Raw genomic sequence first — 20,353 nt, 5'->3', positions numbered from 1 at the left:
AGAATAGATTCAGGTTAGAGTGGTCTCCTTCTGTTTAAATTCGGTTTAATGCCGGTACAATGCTGAATTTGGTAGGAAATGCACTTTTACAAATTATGCACTTCTAATAATTATGCCCTACTCAGCCCAGGGGCCTTCAGCCTCTCATATGAAACTTAAATAGTCAGTGCTTGCAAATCCAAAAATCCCCCAATACCCTCCCACTAATATGGCTAGCAATAAATGTCCTAACATAAACAAACAGTGAATGCCACAAAGCTAGGAAGAACTAGGTCTAGTAATCTATACACTTTTCAAGTAATTAAAAATTAATGGTCTGCAGCAATGATGAGTTACCTAGTTTGCAGTACACTTTTCAAGTAATTAAAAATTAGATGGTCTGCAGCAATGATGAGTTACCTAGTTTGCAGTACACTTTTCAAGTAATTAAAAATTAGATGGTCTGCAGCAATGATGAGTTACCTGCCAATTAAGAAGAAATCTGTGTCAGTTGTCAATATCAGCTAAAGATGTCATCTAATAATGCCGGTACAATGCTGAATTTGGTAGGAAATGCACTTTTACAAATTATGCACTTCTAATAATTATGCCCTACTCAGCCCAGGGGCCTTCAGCCTCTCATATGAAACTTAAAAGTATTGTTCAGTTCTGACATGGACAGGATTGTGGACGCGTTGGCAGCTGTTAATTCTGCGTTTATGCCTTCGGATGCGGGTTCAGTGAAGCCTTGCACCTTCTTCTTTCGATCCTTATGCTCTCAGGATTAACTCGCAGGTCAGGCCTTCCCAAGGTCGTCAGCTTCCAGTAGGGCTGTCAAACCTGAGAAACAAGCCTGGAGTACAAGACGTCCTGCTTCCAAGTCAGAGTATTAAACCCTCAGCCTAACTGGATGGGCCTCCCTCTGGGGGATACCAGGGTTGGAGGCCGACCTCTTCAGTTCACCCAGTGTTTGTGTCGGACCACCGTAGACACATTGGTAAGAGAAGTAGTCTTTCACGGGAAGACAAGGCCTTATAAATCCAGAAAGCCGTACAATCCTTGCTTCAAGCAGAAGCCATTGTACCTGTCCCGTTGCCCCTGAGGGGAATGGGTTGTTATTACAATCTCTTTCTGGTTCAATATTCCACCGGCCTATCCTCACTCTTAACTCCCTGAACAAATTTCCTCAGGGTACCTCGGATCAGGATGGAAAACCTACGCTCAGTATTACTGGCTATGGATTCTGGGGATTTTATGGTGTCTCTGGATATTCAGGATGCATGCCTGCATATTCCAATTGCTTCGGCTCACCAGCTTTTTCTCAGGTTTGCTGTACTGCAACAACATTTCAGTTTCAGGCTCTGCCGTTTGGTAAATAGCCGAGGTGTAGTAGATAGGCCAAAGTTATGGCAGTGATGGCAACCCATCTGCGGCTGCAGGGGGTCAGCCTATTACCATACCTGAACGGCCTTTTACTGTTGGCAGGGTCTCCAGAGGGACTTCACCACCACCTACAGCTGGCTATATCTATGTTACAGATGCATGGGTGGTTAATCAATTGGAAAAAGTCCTCCTGATCCCATCCCAAAGGATACTACATCTGGGAGCTCTGTTGGATTCACAACAGCGGAGCTTTCTGTCTACGGAAAAGATCTCCACTTTGTAGACGCAAGTATGCAGATGCCTCCACAGTCCATCCACTCAGCGATGCAGTTACTGGGTTCCTTGGTGTCGACGTTCGACATGGTGAAATATGCCCAGTTCGTTTCTGGCCTCTGCAGGCGGGACAGAATACCCCATCGGATGAATACTCAAATGATTGTGCTCTCTCCGGAGGTGCGTCGGTTTTTTGCTTGGTGGCTGCAGACGGGCCACCTCACCAGGGGGCGCCCTTTTTGGATTCTAGTCTGGGTCCTTCTGACAACTGACGCCAGTCTGAGGTTGGGGCGCAGTGACGGGTCTACACTTATTTCGGGGACGGTGGACAGCAGAGTAGTTTGACCTACCAATCAACATATTGGAACTTCAGGCGGTCTTCAGGGCCCTGCAACAAGCCAGACTCGTATTTCACGGAAACCCCGTGCAAGTTCAGTCAGACAACGCCACGACTGTGGCTTACCTCGACCCATCAAGGAGGAACTCTAGGTCAGGCAGCAATGACAGAGGTGTCACGCATTCTGACTTTGGCGGAAGGTCATCTCCTAGCCATATCGGCAGTGTTCATTCCAGGAGTTCTCAATTGGAAGCGGACTTCCTCAGCCATCACGACGTGCGTCCCGGGGAATGGTCTCTTCACCAAGAAGTGTTTCAACTCCTAGTGTAGAAGTGGGGCCTTCCAGACGTGGACCTCATGGCCTCACAACACAATCAGTGTACGGGTCCAGGAAAAGAGATGTCAAGGCTCTCTAGGTAGTCGCTCTGTCAGTCAAGTGGGCCTTCCAGTTTGCGTACCTGTTTCCTCCATTCTCCCTTCTTCCTCGGGAACTTTGGAAATTCAAATTATAAGGAGGCACAGTCCTGCTGGTGGCTCCAGCGTGGCCCATACGTCACCGGTACTCAGCTTTTCAGAGTCTCTCCATAGACACTCCGTTGCTGTTGCCTCAATGTCCAGACCTGTTGTCTCAAGGTCTTTGCCTTTACCTGGACTTGGGTCGTCTGTCTTTGACAGCGTGGCGCTTGAGACATCCCTCCTAAGGTCCAAGGGTTTTCCTGGCTGTCTGGTTAACACCATGCTCGGAGTGTGTAAACCAGCCTTTGCCAGGATTTACCGCAGTGTGTGGCACTCCTACAATGGTGTCGTCCCACAGGTTACGATCCCTAGGTGTTTTGGATATCAATAGTTTTGGCTTTCCTGCAGGCGGGTTTGTATCTTGGTCTCCGCCTTGCCTCGCTGAAAGTGCATGTATCTGCTCTTTCAGTGTGGTTCCAGCGAAGGATTGCTCCTGTTCCTGATATCCGCACTTTCCTACAGGGTGTCATTTGCATTCAGCCTCCCTTTTGTCCCTCCTGTGGCGCCTTTGAAATTTGGCTGTTGTCCTTAGGGCCCTCCATTTGAACCCCTGGACTCAGTGGATCTCAAATGGCTTACAGCAAAGACTGTATTTTTCTTCTGGCTCTAGCTTCTGCCAGAAAAGTGTCAGACTTGGGGCTCTTTCTTGTCGTTCCCCCTTTCTGGTTTTTCATCAGAACAGGGCGGTGCTTTGCACTCACCCTGGGTTCCTTCCTATTGTGGTTTCTAGTTTCCACATTAATGAGGAAATTCTTGTACCAGCCTTTTATTCTCCAGACCTCTCGGCAGGTGAGGCCTCATTGGATGTGGTACGTGCCCTCCAGGCTTTGTGTGGCCCGTACCAGTTCCCTTCGGAAGTCAGACTCCTTGTTTGTACTCTATGGATTCCACAAGAAGGGATAGCCAGCCATTAAGCTTTGGCTAGGTGGATTTGCATGATGATCCCTGAGGCTTACGCTTCTGAGGGCCTTCCAGCTCCACCCTTTGTTACTGCTCATTCTACTCGATCTGTTGGTCCTTCGTGGGCAGCTCGCCATGGCGCCTCGGCTATTCAGCTTTGTAAGGCGGCCACGTGGTCTTCTGTCCAGACATTTGAGGTGTTATGCATTTGATACCTTTGCCTCTCAGGATACTTCCTTTGGGCGGCAGATTCTCTGCACAGGAGCGTCCCCACCTTTAAAGGGGCTGCTTTGGGACATACACAAGGTCTCCCTAGTGTTAACTCTAGCTCCGGCGCCCGCAGGCTGTGAGGGCAGGGTGCTTTTTGCCCTCCAGAAGGAGGGCAGGGCGCCACGCCCCGCTAAAATAGCCTAGCGGGAACGCTATCGCTATCTCCCTGTGAAGCCTATGGACCCTGAAGTAGAAAATGAGAGATGGTAAGAATTTACCTTTTATCTCTTTCTACGAAGGCCATAGGGTCCACAGGGCACCCCCACTGACACACCTGTCAGTGTTCTGCCCAGAAATGTCTTCCAGCCGGGTGGCATCAAAAAGTAGCCAGGTGGGGGCCTTCGCAGTTATGCGCGCGCAGGGAAAAGGGGCACCTCCCTTACCATTCCAGTCAAAAGTGCCCTTATGCAGTGCCCCCAGGCTTAAGTAGTGCCCCCAGACTGGCCCCTTATGCAGTGCCCTCAGGCTTAAATAGTGTCCCTTATGCAGTACCCCCAGGCTTTGTGTCCCTTATGCAGTGTCTAAAGGTCCCAGAGGCAGTGAGATGCATAGGAGACAGCAGCAGGGGCAAGTAAACCAAGTCCCCAGGGGCACCACTAAGCCTAGCCTGTCAGGAATAAGCCCAGCAAATGACAGCAGCGGAACCAGAGGACGGGAACAGAAAATGGCCGTGAGCGGGAGACTGAATGTGTTCAGAGCAGCTGGGAGCCCTCTGGAGAAGACACACAGTCAGGCAAACTCAGCGCTGAATACAGGCAGCACAGGTGTCACAGGGGAGTGCAGCACCACTGTGCAGAACTTACCTTTACTTGCTCGCCGCTTGCGCTCCCATTTCCGCTGCCTCGCTCTGATTGGATCTAAGTAGATCCAGCAGGCGCGCGGGGCAGGCTGCTCACTGCATTACTGGGAACGCTTGCCTCTGAAGCAATCGGAGGCTTCTTTAGCCTCTGGTCACTTCAGAGGCCAACGTTCCACAGCGGGGGAAATTGCCGGACGGTAGGCTGTTTCTGCCGGGCAATGCGCCTACAGAAAACAGCCTGGGGAGAACACTGAGCTCTTTAGGGTATTAATCAGCCGGCTGATTGGAACTGCTGTAAAAACTAAAAAAGATCTACCCCGCACTTCTCCTGTTATCACATCTCCTCCTTTCCATTCACTCCTCACACCTACAGCACCGTCACTGCACCCAACCCGTGCACAGTCTCACTGCACCCAACCCGTGCTCAGTCTCACTGCACCCAACCATGACCAGCGGCCATTTTTCTGTGGTGTCCAGAAAAGGGGAACAGATCAGTGGGGGGGGCGGTGGTGGTGGCGGCCTTGCAAAGTCCCAGAGAGCTTTTGCAGAGGCTGCTAATGGCGGGGGAAAGTGCCGGGCGGTAGGCTGTGTCTGCCGGGCGATGCGCCCGCAGAAAACAGCCTGGGGAGAACACTGTCTGTGCTTCAAATGGGCTTCGCTCTGGTCACCGGTTTTCCCGTCTCCTTCTGTGTGAGAATGTGATTCTTGAGTGTTCCAGACTTTCTTCTCTCTCTATTATCCTCCTCCGGCATTAGGCTTGCTATGAAACTGAGGTGCCTCTTGCCCGGGGGTAGGCTATATGAGGGAGACCCAGTGCATCTTGGGAGAAAATTTTCTGGTGCCCGGATGACTCCCATCATCACCTATACTCCAAGTTCTCCATGCGGACCCTATGGACTTCGTAGAAAGAGAGATAACAAAGGTAAGTTCTTACCATATCTCATTTTTTACATCTGAGGGCAGGCAGACTGCTCACTGCGGCAGCCTGCCTGCTACGTGGAAGTTGCCTGGGAAGGGCACTGCCACGGCTACTGCAGCCTGTGTCGGTGCCCTGAGAGGGGACCCATCTGAGACACCGGTCTCTGTGAGTCCCACCACAGCTGGAAACTGCTTGTGTCCGGGTTCCTCACTGGATCCCTAACCCAGCATCCCGGCTGCAGCAGTACTGTGTAAGTATGACACCACTCCTGATTAGCAGGAGCAGTGAATTAGACTTAGCTTAGTGACAGAGTGCTTCATACGGCTGTCAGACTTGAGTGACCACAGCTACTTCCCTCCTCCTTCACCCGATAATAGAGGGTGAAGGAGAGCTGGCGACTAATTACTTAGTGACAGCGCAGTGCTGCTGCGGCTGTTGCAACTAAAGCTGATTGCACCCTCTCCCTCCTTACAGCGAGTCCTCCTCTATTGTGAGCCCACCGGACACCGCGCTAGCGCCATTAAACCGATTACAGACTGTCTTTTATTCCGGCTGATGTCAGCTCCGATCCCAGCAGAGAGGGAGCGGGACTAAAGTTTGCCAACCGTTACTCTTCCCTCAGGAGGGTTAAGCACCGCCTCTGTTTAAGCTGCTTTCAGTTTAGCGTGCTCTGCTCTCTGAGTGGCACCATTTTACTGCAGGTCACACTCTGATAATAGTTCTGGTGTGCTGCATAGCTGCTGTATCCACTGCTGTTTACCGCCCTCCTGGATGCAGATGCAGATTTAACCTCTAAGTTGGCTGATTTTCGGAGAGAAAGAGAAGCTGCATGGGAAGGGCCCTGTACTTCTCTCTCCTCTCTTTTAGATAATGAACCTGTGTGGGCTTGGATTAGCCTATTCAGTGGATAGTTTAGTTCAAATGATGGGTTCTTTTTCTAGATCCTCAGGAACCGTGGTAAGTCGGCATCCCAGGAAGCAAGCCCTTCCAGTGTTTCTTCAGCCAGAGGAGGAATCTAACGTGGATAATTCCTCTCAGGAGGAGGATGGTAAAATGCTGGAGGATTTGAACACTGAGGTCTTCTCACAAGAGCCAGAGGCGCCTTCACAGGGTGTGGAGGCGCTTATCCTTGCGGTTCTAGAGGTCCTTCAAGTCTTGGTTTTGGAGGTACAGGAATCGATGGCTTCATCCCTGTTTGGTAAGAAACAAAAATCCACTGTTGCTTTTCCCGTTTCCACCCAATTAGACAAACAGATGGTGGCAGCCTGGAAATATCCATATCGGAAGTTGCAGCTTCCGCTTCGTTTTGTCTCTCTATTCTTTTCCTATAGATAATAAGAGTAAATGGGGAAAATCCTCAGTCTGTGTACAACTCTTCAGTGTCTTGCCTCTCAAAGAAAACTACGCTTCCAGTACCAGTTGCTACGGCCTTGAAAGAAGGCTTTGAGCTGAAACTGGAAACCAAGTCCATTTATACGGGTGCTGGGGCCCTGTTTAGACCTGCTTTTGTTGGATCTTGGGTCAACAAGGCGGTAGAAAAATGGGCTGAGCAGTTTGCTGAGGGACTGAGGTCTAATACACCAAGAGCGGATTTTATCTTTATAGCTGAACATATCCAGGAATCCGCAGTTTATTTGTGGGAGGTCTCTCGAGACATTGGTCTGGTAGGCTCCAGAATTTCGGCTTCAGCAGTGGCTTCGCACTTGGCAAGCGGACGTGGAGTCTGCAATGATCGCGGTGAGTGACAAAATTTGTGGGTCCCTGGACTACCTGACCATTTCTGGGTCCCATCATAATTTATGCTTTAGAGCTACCCATATGCCTCTCAGACCTCCCTACATCCCCCTAAAATGCCTGTCTGATACCCCCAACAGCATCAGATATCCCCACAAGCCCCTTAAATGCATGTTTTAATGCCTCCACGATCTTTCAGGTAATATGACATGTCTGTTCACAAAACCCATAGTGAATAAGTAGGTTTACCATATCATCACTTTAAACTGGGACACTCATGGATTACACAGGTTCTGCGGCTCATTAAAACCAGGTGAAATCCAGGCATGAAGTCAGCCAGTCACAGAACCTTTGTAATTAATTCATGTATCCCGTTTTAAAGCGATAGTATGGTTAGCCTATGAATAACGCTTTAGGTAATAGGCATATTTAACAAAGGATAAATGCCCGGTCTTTGCACATTATGCCACACTTTAATGCCCTTTACACATTATGCCACAGAGCAATGCTCTCTCCGGTCCTCAGCTTCAGTCTTCAGCGGCGCCGCCTCTTCCTTCTTGATTGCGCCGCCTCTTCCTTCTTGATTGCGCCGCCTCTTCCTTCTTGATTGCGCCGCCTCTTCCTTCTTGATTGCGCCGCTGAAACTGTTGCCGCGCCACTCTTCACTTGTCTTCCCCTCCGCCGCACTGAACGTTCCCGCTCAGCAGCGTCTATTCAAGACTCTGCGAGTGGGCGGGTCTATGACTTGACGAGCCGCGATTGGCTCGTCGCGTCTGCTTCCTATTGGCTGCTGGACCGCGAGCCAAAAGCTTGCGGCCCGTGAAAAACCACCGCTACTTGGCTTCCAGGCAGCGAGCTGCACTCAGCTCGCGCCAGGAGCCAAACTTCTCTCGCCGACACTGGTGGAAGGGACCAGGCGGTCCCTTCACCAGGTACCCACCGCGGTGGCTTACCCGGCACTGGGAGCAAACACTGTCCCAGCACCGGGCACGGACGCTGTGCCAATGCTGGGATCAGACACTTGATCCCAGCACGGCTTTCCACAGCAGCAGCCAATGAGAGTCTAACAGACAGCATTATGTTTGTCTCTGCAGGGGGACGCGCTGTGCTGCAGCCAGCTGTCAGGCATTGGCCACAGAACAGCGCGTCCCCGGGGACCCGGGTACTTAAAAAAAAAAAAAAAAAAAGGGAGTCCCCAGTGCCCGATAGCGGGTAAAATACTCGCTTTAGCGCGTATATGCGAACACTGGTTTGAATAGATGATAGTGTCCTGTGAGGCCATCCAGTTCCACAGGTTTTACTCCTGGACGTTCCAGTTGGAGTTCCAGTTGGAACTTCTGTCCCAATGGTCTGGCTCTCTTCTATGCGGGTCTGTGACTCTATCTTCACAGACCCGCATTTCTCTAAAGTGGTGGCTCCGGACAGATAACCTTCTGGCGGGGTGTTTTGGCATCTGGAATTGGATCAGTCTTCACGGCTGAGGAGCAGTGATCTTAGACAACCAATTCCAGGGGCATTTGTCGCGTCAGGAGACTTACCACTCAATGTCCTCGAACTCCAGGCGATCTACAACACAATCCTTGCCGCGACTCCCCTCCTGCGGGGCTTGCTGGTTCGAGTACAGTCAGATAATGCCACGGCGGTGGTGTACATGAAATGGCAGGGGGCTCGCAGCATTCTCCAGTGGGCAGAAAGACATCGAGGCCATCTCTGCGATCTTCATACCAGGAGTCGATAACTGGGAGGCAGATTACCTCAGTTGTCAGGATCTTCATCCAGGACAATGAGCTCTACATCCCAAGGTCTTCCTGCGGTTGGTCCACCGTTGGGGCAGACCACAAATAGACCTCATGACCTCCGGGAACAATTGTCAACTACCTCTGTACTGCTCCAGAACAAGAGATCCCAAAGCTATAGGAGCGGACACGCTGCTACTTCCTTGGCCATACGACCTAGTGTATGTGTTCCCAGTCGTTTCCCAAGATTCCACGGGTTCTGAATCGCGAAGCCATAACAGTCATCCTGGTGGTGCCGGACTGGCCCCATCGAGCTTAGTACTCGGGACTCTTGGCAGATGATCCGTGGCCTCTGCCGCTACAAACGACTGCTTTGCCAGGGTCAGTTTGTGTACCCCGACTTATGTTTGCTTCGTTTGACGGCGTGGCTGTTGGAACCTCCATCTTAAGGAATAATGGCATACGCAGAAAGTGATTCCTATGCTCAGAGCTCATAAGCTGGTTACATCTGCTCATTATGATAGGATCTGGAAGTCTTATGAGTCTTGGTGTTGAGGGTGTGGTTCCTCCATCTTTTCACCTACCTCATCATCATCTTGTTATCCTGCAAAAAAGTTTAGATGCTGAACTTCGTTTGGGCTCGCTGAAGATACAGGTCTATGCCTTATCGGTGTTCTTACAGCGTCGTTTGACCCTTCTACCAGAGGTTCAGACTTTCTGCAAGGGGTGCTTCGAGTACAGCCTCCTTTTTGTTTCGCCCACTTCCCCTTGGGATCTTAACCTTGTCCTCTCCTTCCTTCAGTCGCGTTTTTTGGACCCTTAGACGCGGTGGAATTGAAGTTTCTCACCTGGATGTTGGTCTTTTTGTTGGCTCTGGCTTTGGCTAGGTGTGTATCTGAATTGGGCGCTATATCTTGTCGATACCCATATCTTGTTTTTCATGATGACAGGGCAGTACTTTGTACTTGCCCTTCTTTTTTGCCAAAGGTGGTGTCGGCTTTCCACATAAATCAGCCGATTGTGGTCCCGGCATTGCTTGATTCCTCCGGGGTTTCGCACACTCTGGATGTGGTACGGGTGCTCGAAGTTTGCGTGGTCCGTACGAAGGGGATCCGTAAATCTGATGCTCTTTTCATCCTCTATGATGCAGTCAGGCGCGGCTGGCCTGTGTCAAAACGAGACCTTAGCGAGATGGATCCATCTGACTATTCAACAAGCTTATGTCGCCAATGCTCTACTGCTGCCTGTATCCATTTCGGCGTATTCTACACGCTTGGTGGGTATTTATTGGGCTGCGTGCAGGGGGGGGCTTCAGCTTCTCAGCTTTGTCGTGCAGCTATGTGGACCTCTCTGCACACTGTTGTGAAGTTTTATCTGTTTGATACCTTTGCGACCTCTGATTCTAGTTTCGGCTTTAGGGTGTTGTAGGTTTCCCAGCGCTCTTCCACCCAGGAGGGAATCTTTGGGACGTCCCCAGTTGTAAGCTCCAGTGTCCCCTAGTGGATGAAGGAGAAAACAACAGGATTTTTGTACTTACCGATAAATCTGATTCCACAGGGGACACTGGATGCCTGCCCAGCGCCGTTTACCCGCTTTTCAATTTTTCCATGGACCATTTTCTGCGCCAGATCTGTTGCAGTTTGTTTGCTGTTATTTGTGTGACTGCCTGTGTTGCGTGCAGTGTCTTGTTTCCGCAGGTTTGCTGTTCCGTTGGACTATTCTCCTTTCTTTTTGTTCTCAGTCTCCGTTTTCTGGGGCATAGAGGGGAAGGAGCTAGTCACACTTTTATATTTTTTTTAAGTGGCAGGCTCTACTCAACCCACGTCTTTACTCCGTGTTGTAAGCTCCAGTGTCCCCTGTGAAATCGGGCAACAGATTTACAAGGCAAGTACCAAAATCCTGTTTTGTCTTGTTTGTTTTTTTTTGTTGTTTTTTTTATTAGTACCATTGTGTAATAAATGTGAGTGTTCTGGTCAGGGAGTAAGCGCTGGGAGACACCACTATAGCTTCTATAGCTAGCCTAAGCAATATGTGATATGAAAGGGAAGTATCATAGTTATTTATTACTTTAACATCAGGTTGAAGTGTGCAATGATCGGCCACATGCCTTCAGGGTTCTCCAAGAAGCGTATGAAAAATGTCTATTAGGCATAGCCCTTTTCATATCTCTGTAAATGTAAACTTTTTAACCCAATCTTAGGGCAGGATTCAGTTACCGGCGATATCGCCAATTTTTCATGTACAAATGGAGAAAACTTTTCTCCATTTTGAGAAATGGGGAAAAATTAGCAAAATCCCTATTTTTTGGTAAAATGTGGGGATTTCTTACAGAGCCTTTTGGACAGCCCCCCTAATGATACTTTAGCGGAAAAAAAAAAAGTGTAACATATTGGGTCTGGTATTTCGGAGGGCTGTAAGGATGCGTCCAAGTGTTTTTTAAACATCCTACGTGGCTGGCACAGGCTTTTTTTTTTTTTTTTTTTAGCGGTTTAAAAAAAAAAAAAACGCCTTAGCCAGCCACATGCGGTGTTTAAAACACTTGACGCATCCTTACAGCCCTCTGAAATATCAGACCCAATATGTTACACGTTTTTCACGAAAAATTTTTTTAAATTGACCGAAATGTCAACAGTCATTTTTCGACACAGTACACAACTTACAATTTTTTTTTTTCCACTAAAGTATCATTAGGGGGGCAGTCCAAAGAAAGAAATCCCCACATTTTTACCCAAAAATATGGATTTTGCTAATTTATCCCCATTTCTCAAAATGGAGAAAAGTTTCCTCCATTTTTACATGAAAAATCGTTGATAATTTATCGCCGATGTGATATCGCCGAAAAATCGGCGATAATAGGGTGGATTCAATTACCTGCGGTAAGTATGTGACATATTTGCTTTGTTTCTGTAGGAACACAGAAAACAGTAGCAGTACTTCTGGAACAGAACAGAACAGACATCCTTTTGAGGTAAGCATCTTGTGAACATTGTACATGGATTTTTTTGTTGGGGGTGGGGGGGTGTATTTAACTTGTTCTTCTGTTAACATCATTTCTCCAAATCACTTGATTCTAAAAGAGTCTGGAACCAACCCAATTCACATTGTCTCCTGGCTATGGCCAAGTCACTTTTGGAATCTTTAACGAAGGTCTGGAATTCCCTATCTTTGGAGCAAGTGGCCCCGGCGAAGAGAGCCGGGAAGGGGAAAACAGGAGAGACCAGCAGTCACGGCAGAGATACAGCGCAAGACAGCCACGTGCCAGACTGAGCACAAGACGGTCTGCAGGAAGAAGTGAGGGCGTTCCTACATTAGAAGGGTGAGGAGGAGCTGAGCAGAGTTAGGTATGGGGATGGGGTAGCGCTTGTCACAGTAACTTTATTCTTCTCTAAACTTTTTCTTTACAAAACCTGTTTAGATTGCCATAAAGTATACTTTTACATTTGTATTTAAAACCTACTGCTCATCTGGAATTGAAGAATTCTAGTTTCAGAATAGAGAGGAGTTTCTAAGCTTTTATCATAGTCATGTCTAAAACAATGCAGACCTATTTCATATGTGTTTTTACATATGAGGAAATAATTATCCGTACCTAAAATTTGATAAATCAAATCTAATGTGCGTAACAGATTTTAGTTTGCCATTGTTTATTGACCAAATATAAGCCGATGAAGGAGCCATGTGTGAATGAAGTGCAACCCATAATTCAGTAGTTTGTAGATCCAACTTGGAATGATCGTTTTCTGTATGTTTGTCGCTCATGTCGTAGTTGAGGCATTTTGTCCCATTTTTCCTTATAACACTGCTTCAGCTCATTGCTTTGTGAAGGCGTTGGTTAATGCGCACACGTTTCCACCAGAGCAGAATTTGAGGTCTGGACTTTGACATGACCATTCCATAATCTTAACTCTTCTTCTTTCCTTTTGCTTGTGTGCTTTGGATCAGTCCTGTTGCATGATTCAGCTATGGCCACGCTACAGTTTTCTACCTCACGTTAATTTTGAATTCTCTGTTATGAAGATTTCCTAGTGGAAGGAAGGGTTGCAGGACATCTGGGTCCTGTATCACCTCCACCTCTGTGTCTGGCAGTTGGTTTGAGGCTTATGTGGTGATTCCTTGTGTTTGGTTGTGCAATAAAAGAGAACGTATGCACTCTGGGCTTGTCTGTTCAGAGGACATTTATTACAGAAGTCTTGTGAAATTTTATGTAAATCCAAGCTTTACAGCAATTTTGTGTGTGTTTTTGGGAAGCTGCCCTAAATAAAAGCAAACTTTGTTATTGTAATCGTTCATTTTACCACATGACAGATCTATATTTGTCAGAATGTATCCCCTCGTCCCAGTGCTGTTACTCCTTTGCATAGTTTTGAGACAAACCTGAATCCCCCTGAGCAAATTGGCTTGGATGCTACTTTTACCCGGAGGAGGTTGCACTTGATCATGAAATAGTTTAGTTCACTTGATTGGCAGTACCTGACTCAAGTTACATTCTTTGATATGGGATCCGTAGAAGTGTACTTTTTCAGATTTGGCTATACACACACCCCACCCTTAAACCCCCATGTATCCATAAGGGCTGACATGCCTAATGTGTTAATACATATATATTTATGCTTCCTTTTGAGAAGGATCTGCTTAGTTTTTAGAATATACAAACCTCTAAACCCAGTTGTCTGTGAGTAAAGCGAGTTTATTTTAAAGAAAGTATACACTGTGCATTACGTTGTGAAACTTGTTTGTGTGCTTTAGTGATTAACATTAATGATTGCTCAATTGGTCTAAATATAGCTGTACAGCGTCCAGTCATGTAGGCCATTACACAATCTTAGTGCTCTATAAATTACCTTTATTAGATCTCATACTGTCTGCCATTAATCCTTCTTTATTTATTTATTTTTTTTGTCTTAAATAGGATCATACAACAGCTAGTAAATGGAATCATCGCACCTACTGCAATGCCAAATTTAGGACTGGGGCCATGGTAAGTAACAATCTCACTTTGTCTATCCCTTTACCTCTTTCTCCTCCTTTTTATTTTGTAAATGGAAAATGGTGACAAATAGTTGGGTATGTTTAATAAAAATTACACTTTCTAACTGACAGCCTGCATGATGATTGGCCTGACCATATAACAAATAGGCAGCACTTCAGGTTCACCTTACCTGAAGGTGTGAGCCAATTCGTTCTGAGTTCACAGTATAGGGAAATTGAATGTTCCAGTATTATGGTAGCTGATTTGCTTTGGGGTTGGTGGATTGGGGTGATGGGAGTATAAATCATAATGAACATAGGCCCTCATTCAGAGCCGTACGCTCTGAGCAGAGCGCACGCTCTGAATGAGGGCCGGGCTCCATTTTCATGGAGCGTCCTCCTGGACGCTCGTATAGCTGTGGATCACCACCCACAGGCTATACGAGCGTGCATTGTGATGGTCGCGATGGTCGAGACCATCGCGACCATCGAATTTGCGAGCCGGAGCCTGCGGTTGAGGTTTTCAACCGCAAGCTCCGGAGTGATTTTGGCTCTATCAGAGCCAAAATCACTCCCACTGACATCACTAGTGATGTCAGTGGGCCGGCTTCTGACGGGAGGCGTTCCCGTGGGAACGCCCCCGTCAGGGAGGCACGCCCACCAAAGGGGGCGTGCTGTCAATCAACATTGACAGCACGCCCCCTTTGATCGGACACAACGAGCGAAGGACTTTCCTTCGCTCGTCGCGTCTGGCGCATGCGCACGACGGAGCTCCCTCCGTCGTGCGCATGCTCAGTCCATAACATCGACCCACTTGCGAGCGGACAGCCGCTCGCGAGTGGGTCTGAATCAGGCCCATAGTTATCAAATGAACAATCCCATACCACCTTTCTGGTGTCCTTGTGTAAGAAATAAGGGACCTACATAATCACATACTCATTACACAGCAATCCCTGCAGTAGCCAGACTGGATAGACATAAGTAGACTTCATAAACCACAATGTGCTCAATCACAGATGGTAGAGCTTAGGCTGGTTAGGGTTTGTCTGGTTGCTTTTTGTAGTATGGATGGAGCAACCTTACCTACTAAGTACAAGCAAATACAGCAGTAAAAAAGCACCAAGATACCGAATACCATTGCCCATTAAGCAACTAACTGCTCAAATATACTCCACAGCCTTCTTACTTAGAAAGTGGGTTGCAGTAGCCAGAAACACTAGTAGGCAGTGTCTGCCATTCAAAAGTAACAGTTTGGCATATAGTAATGGACATATCATGTCCTCATAAGGAGCCTGCTAATCTCTGTACTTGATTTACATCCCCCCTCCTCACACACAGGGGAGTCCTCCATTCCAGTCCAATGGATTACGCTTGGGGAGCCAATGGTCTGGACACCATAATCACGCAGGTATGTGCCGCTTGTTCGTTGCATTATTTCATGAATTATAAATGTTTTGAGGTTATTTTTATATAGTTGCTTCAAAATGTTACTGCATTTAATGGTGCTCAGGTAATATTCCTATTTTGATCTCTCCTATTAGCTACTTAACCAATTTGAAAACACTGGTCCACCTCCAGCTGATAATGAGAAGATCCAAGCCCTTCCTACAGTCCAAATAATGGAGGAACATGTGGGTGAGTGCAAGTGTCACCTGTAGCATTTTATGATACATAAATCGGATATATGATGCTGCTATCTTGTAACAGAAAGAGGAGCTTTGGAATTGCATGAGATGAGGAAGTACAAGGTTAGCCTTTTGGTATAGCAGTGTTTAAAAAATGCTAAGGAATCCCTTTTAAAATGTAATTTTCTTCAGGGTCCATAGGCCTCCACAGGGAGACAATTAGGTGTAGGTGGTACTTGGAGGACAGGACTCCAACAGCAAAGCTTTTTCCTATCTCAGGATGCTCCGGTCCTTCCCCCTTTACCACGCCTACAGTCTCAAGGCAAATCAGTTTAGTTGGTGCCCGGCAGGAGCTGGATCACTGTCAGAACAGTGGGGCTGCTGTAAAGCAGCCCAAGCTCCTTTTTTTATGATTCATTTTTTATTTTGTTTTTCATGACCAAACGAGCAGCACTAGACAGTCCTCTGGACATCTGCACTGCTGCTCAATCACCCCTCTCTGGCGCTGCGCCTCCAGCCCTCTGCTAGGTACACTCAGCGGGGCTCCAGGTGGTCCTAGCTAGTAGAGCTCCTCGGACCCCAGACTGCAGTAGGGACTCAAGGGAACAGGTAAGGCAGGTCCCCGCTTGCGCAGGAGACAGATCGGAGGCGCTGATGTGGACACCGGTTCGGCCGGGGCTCCAGTAGACCACCAGGGCATAACCTATACTGGAGCAGGGGACAGAAAAAGGCCAGGGACCAGGTGGTTAATGTCAGCATAGGGGAGAAGGCACTCTCCCTGCGGCCCCTCCCACAGCTCAGGGCGCCATTCCACTGCGGTCTTGCCGCCCCTGAGCTGCTCCTCCCTCCCCCCCTCGGAGACTCGCGGCAGCCATTTCCTGCTATAGCCACAGGTCTCCGGGAACGCTGGGTTTGGTCTCCCTGTATACCTCTCCCAGGAGCCAGGTTATTCAGTGCTATTTCATACCAGCCACTGCAGTCTGTGTAGTTGATTTTAGTGTCCACTGCAGTTATAATGTATACTCTGCATTATATGTGACTTGTGCTAGTGCTGCTGTCTTTTTTTTTTTTTTTTTTTCCCCTCAAACTGTCAGCTTATACCTTTCCCTGTCTTTCATTATAACTCTGAAATACTGAGGTGTGTGAAGTACAATGAACCCCCCTATATTTGTGAGGGCTTTGACTGCAATGTGCCAGATCGTGTGGTACATTATTCTTGCAGCTATGTCTGGCAAAGGCAAGAATAACAAGCAGCCTGCTGCTCTCCCTCTGGTGTCTTGCAAGTCCTGCTTAGCTTCAGAGGATCTCATTCAAAATGGTCTATGTTCATCTTGATATATGGCACCTGGCCCATCAGATCCTGCGTCCTCCCCTCAGGACCCCCCATGGCTTCTTTTTCAAAGCTGTTGGCAATAATTGCAATCACCTAGTGGTCCCTGTGGTAGCTCCCCCTATGGGATGGCCACAGCAGGTACTCCCTGCAAATCCTTTGCTTCCCCCATGGGTAGACGTACTTTCTACCTCAGTGCAGAGTCTCTACAGCCTTTCAACAAATGCTGCAAAAGGAGAGACTCTTACCTAGTAAACCTACTAATACCCCTTTTCCACCTAAATTCCGGGTCTGACCCGGAGTCGGAACAAAGTTCCTATCCGGATCAGACCCGGAATTTTGCCGGCGCCGACTCGGGATATTCCCGAGTCAGCGTCGCTCACACCGCAGTCGGGTCTGAATAGACCCGGCTTTTGCAGAGTGAAAGTGGTCGCTTGGAGATGACGTCATCTCCAAGCGCCGCTGAAGCCGGACCAATCCGCCGGCTAGCAGCGCACTCCAGGTCATCGTGACCTGGAGTGCGCTGTTCTCACAGCAGGGTTTCACGGGCTATGCCCGTGTTAAACCCTGCTAGTTACCTGGGTTGGATTGCCTGGTCACTCGACCCGGCGATCCAACTCTCTCCCCTTTTACACCAGGGAGCTGCCCGGGTTAACCCTTCAAAAACCCGGGTTTTAGCTCTGGTGTAAAAGGGGTATTAGTGTTCTGTGTTGTCTTCCCAGTCCACCCAGCTATCTGAGTTATCAACTGGAGAGGCAGAAGACGCAGACCTCTCACTCGGGAGAGGAGGAGCCCCCCTCTAAATTGAATATACCTGCACTTGTGAGAACTGTAAAACCTATTCTTCATATAGAAGAGGCAGAACCCACTCCTAAGGCAAAAGAGCCACTATTTAAGCGACAGAAGGTAGTTTTGCCAGAGTTTCCTCACTCTGAGTGAAGCATGGAATATGCCAAATAAAAGGTTTCAGCTGCCTAAAAGCTGTTTCCTTTTACCCTTTTCCAGCCACTGATTGCACTAAATGGGAAGTACCCCCTGCAGTGGATTCCAACGTGACACACCTAGTTCAGAACGCTACCTTACCTATCCATAATGCAACCACCTTAAAGGAGACTACGGATAGAAGGATTGAAGCTTGCCTGAAATCTATATACTCTTACAGGAGCTATTACTCGTCCTGCCAGGGCTAAGCCCTGGGTGCAAAAGCCATTGAGAGTTGGGCAGAGGCCCTAGAAGATACATTTCCCTCTGATGCTTTGAGGGAACAGCTGTCCTACATATCTCACATTAGAGATGCAGCCTCCTATTTAGGTGTATCGGCTTTGGAAACTGGTCTCCCAGCGTCCAAGGCATCTGCTACTTCCGTGGTAGCCCGACCATATTGTTTGGATTCGCTCATGGAAAGCAGATTCAGAGTCTCTACCTTATTCTGGGGAGATCCTGTTTGCCCAGATTTGGACAAGTTTGTGACTACTTTGGCAGCTTCCAAGACGGCATTTTGCCCTCTGCATCTACTACGAAGCCTCGGATGTCATCCTTTCGGTCCTTTCGTCCCCAAGGAAAAGCTAAAGGTCAGTCCTTTCCAAGGCAGTCGGCATCCACTGAGACCTCCAAGCTTAGGACCAAACAGGCCTGGGCCACTAGACATCCTCCTACCAAATCTGAGGACAAGCCTTCAGCCTGACGGGGCATGCCTGTGGGGGCTCCCAGGGTGGGTGGGAGGCCGACTTCAGTTCGCCCAGTTCTTGTCAGACCACCTCAGATGCCTGGGTAAAAGTGGTCTACCGCGGATACACTGAGGCGGCCCCTCCAGCAGTTCTTTTGCACAGGACCTCCATTGGACCCAAGCAAAGCCCTGCTGCTCCAGAAGGCCATTCAGTTCTTACTGCTCTCGGGGGTAATAGTTCTGGTCCCCTCATCACAGTGAGGGAAGGGCTATTATTCTACCCTTTTCTTGGTTCAGAAGGACTACGGGTCTCATTGGCCTATCAACCTCAAGTCTCTGAACAAGTTTATCAGGGTGTACAGGTTTCCTCCTGGCTATGGTGTCTCTGGACATTCAGGACGCTTACCTACATGTACCAATAGCGGCTTCTCATCAGCAGTATCTCCGGTTTGCTATACTACAGCAACATTACCAATTTAAAGCTCTGCTCTTCTACAGATCCTCGGGCCTCGGGGCTTAACCAAGATCATGGCCGTTATGGCGACCTATTTTCATCGTCAAGGGATCAGACTGCTCCCATACTTGGATGATCTCTTGCTCTTAGCAAGCTTCCCAGAAATTCTTCACCGCCATGTGCAAGTAACCATTGCCTTTCTACAAACGCATGGTTGGCTGATCAACTGGAAAGTCTTCCCTGACTCCTTCTCAAAGAATGTTACATATGGGAGCCCCCCTGGACTCTCTGGCTCAGAGAATCTTCCTGACAGCAGACAAAATCTTTGCATTACAGCACTGAGTGCGCAGATTACTCCAGTCGCAGAGTGTCAATTCACTCTGCAGTGCAGACCTTGGGATCCATGGTGTCCACCTTCGACATGGTGGAGTTCACTCAGTTTCACTCCAGGCCCCTACAACACCTGATCCTATCCAGGTGGAACGGGCTGCCCCATCTGCTCAGATCCCAGACAATGGGCCTCTCTCCGGAGGTTCGCTTGTCCCTCTCCTGGTGGCTACAGGCGTCCCATTTAAACAGAGGTCACCCCTCCTCACCACAGACGCAAGCCTCCACGGGTGGGGCGCAGTGACCGGCCAGCACTCCTTCCAAAGATGCTGGACTCCAACCGAGGCTGTCTTACCAATCAACGTCCTGGAACCATTTACAAAGCCCTGACTCCGGATCATCTTCAGGGCAGACAAGTACAGTCTGACAACTCCACAGCAGTGGCCTACTTCGATCACCAAGGAGGCACTCTTAAGTCGGTCAGCAATTGCAGAAGTGTTCCGCATTCTCACATGGGCTGAACTGCTTCCCCTAGCCATCTCTGCAGTGTTCATCCCGGGGATTCTCAATTGGGAAGCGGATTTTCTCAGCCGTCACGACATGCATGCATGGGAGTGGACTCTCAATCCAGAAGTTTTTCAGCTCTTGGTGGACAAATGGGGTCTACCATATGTGGACCTCATGGCCTCACGACACAACCACAAGCTTCCAGTGTAAGGGGCCAGGACGAGGGACCCCGATGCAGCCTTCGTGGACGCATTCTGTGAGGTGGACCCTCCATTTAGCATACCTCTTTTCCTCCAGTCTCCCTTCTGCCCCGGGTTTTTCGGAAGTTCAAGCAAGAGGGGGGCACAGTCCTGTTGGTAGCTCCGGCCCATATGCTATTGGTACTCCCACCTTCAAAGTCTCTCCATAGACGTTCCACTCCAACTTCCTCTGCAACCAGACCTGTTGTCTCTGCATCTGTCTACATCTGGATCTGGCCAGTCTGTCTTTAACTGCTTGGCTCTTGAGACATCCCTCCTAAGGTCTAAAGGGTTTTCTAACTCTGTGGTCCAGACCATGCTCAGAGCTCGTAAACTGGTCTCTGTCAGGATTCATCACAGTGTGTGCCATACATATTTCCAGTGGTGTGCT

At 48.5% G+C, this 20,353-nt stretch overlaps 1 protein-coding gene across 1 annotated transcript in view; it reads left to right on the top strand.

Moving 5' to 3' along the window:
- The window catches only part of RNF126 (ring finger protein 126), a 45,308-nt gene that overhangs the window by 11,829 nt on the left and 13,126 nt on the right, over window positions 1-20,353 (top strand). The window contains exons 3-7 of the mRNA XM_088460296.1: window positions 11,757-11,814; window positions 11,924-12,162; window positions 13,756-13,824; window positions 15,153-15,222; window positions 15,356-15,449. Of these exons, the coding sequence (XP_088316422.1) occupies window positions 11,757-11,814; window positions 11,924-12,162; window positions 13,756-13,824; window positions 15,153-15,222; window positions 15,356-15,449 (530 nt within the window). The remainder of the gene's footprint in view (window positions 1-11,756; window positions 11,815-11,923; window positions 12,163-13,755; window positions 13,825-15,152; window positions 15,223-15,355; window positions 15,450-20,353) is intronic.

This window comes from Taudactylus pleione, unplaced genomic scaffold, assembly GCF_031769625.1.
Source record: "Taudactylus pleione unplaced genomic scaffold, aTauple2 ptg000044l, whole genome shotgun sequence".
Taxonomy (NCBI): Eukaryota; Metazoa; Chordata; class Amphibia; order Anura; family Myobatrachidae; genus Taudactylus; species Taudactylus pleione.
The sequence above is the reverse complement of the archived record's forward strand: the minus strand, read 5'-3'. Positions and strand labels throughout refer to the sequence as shown.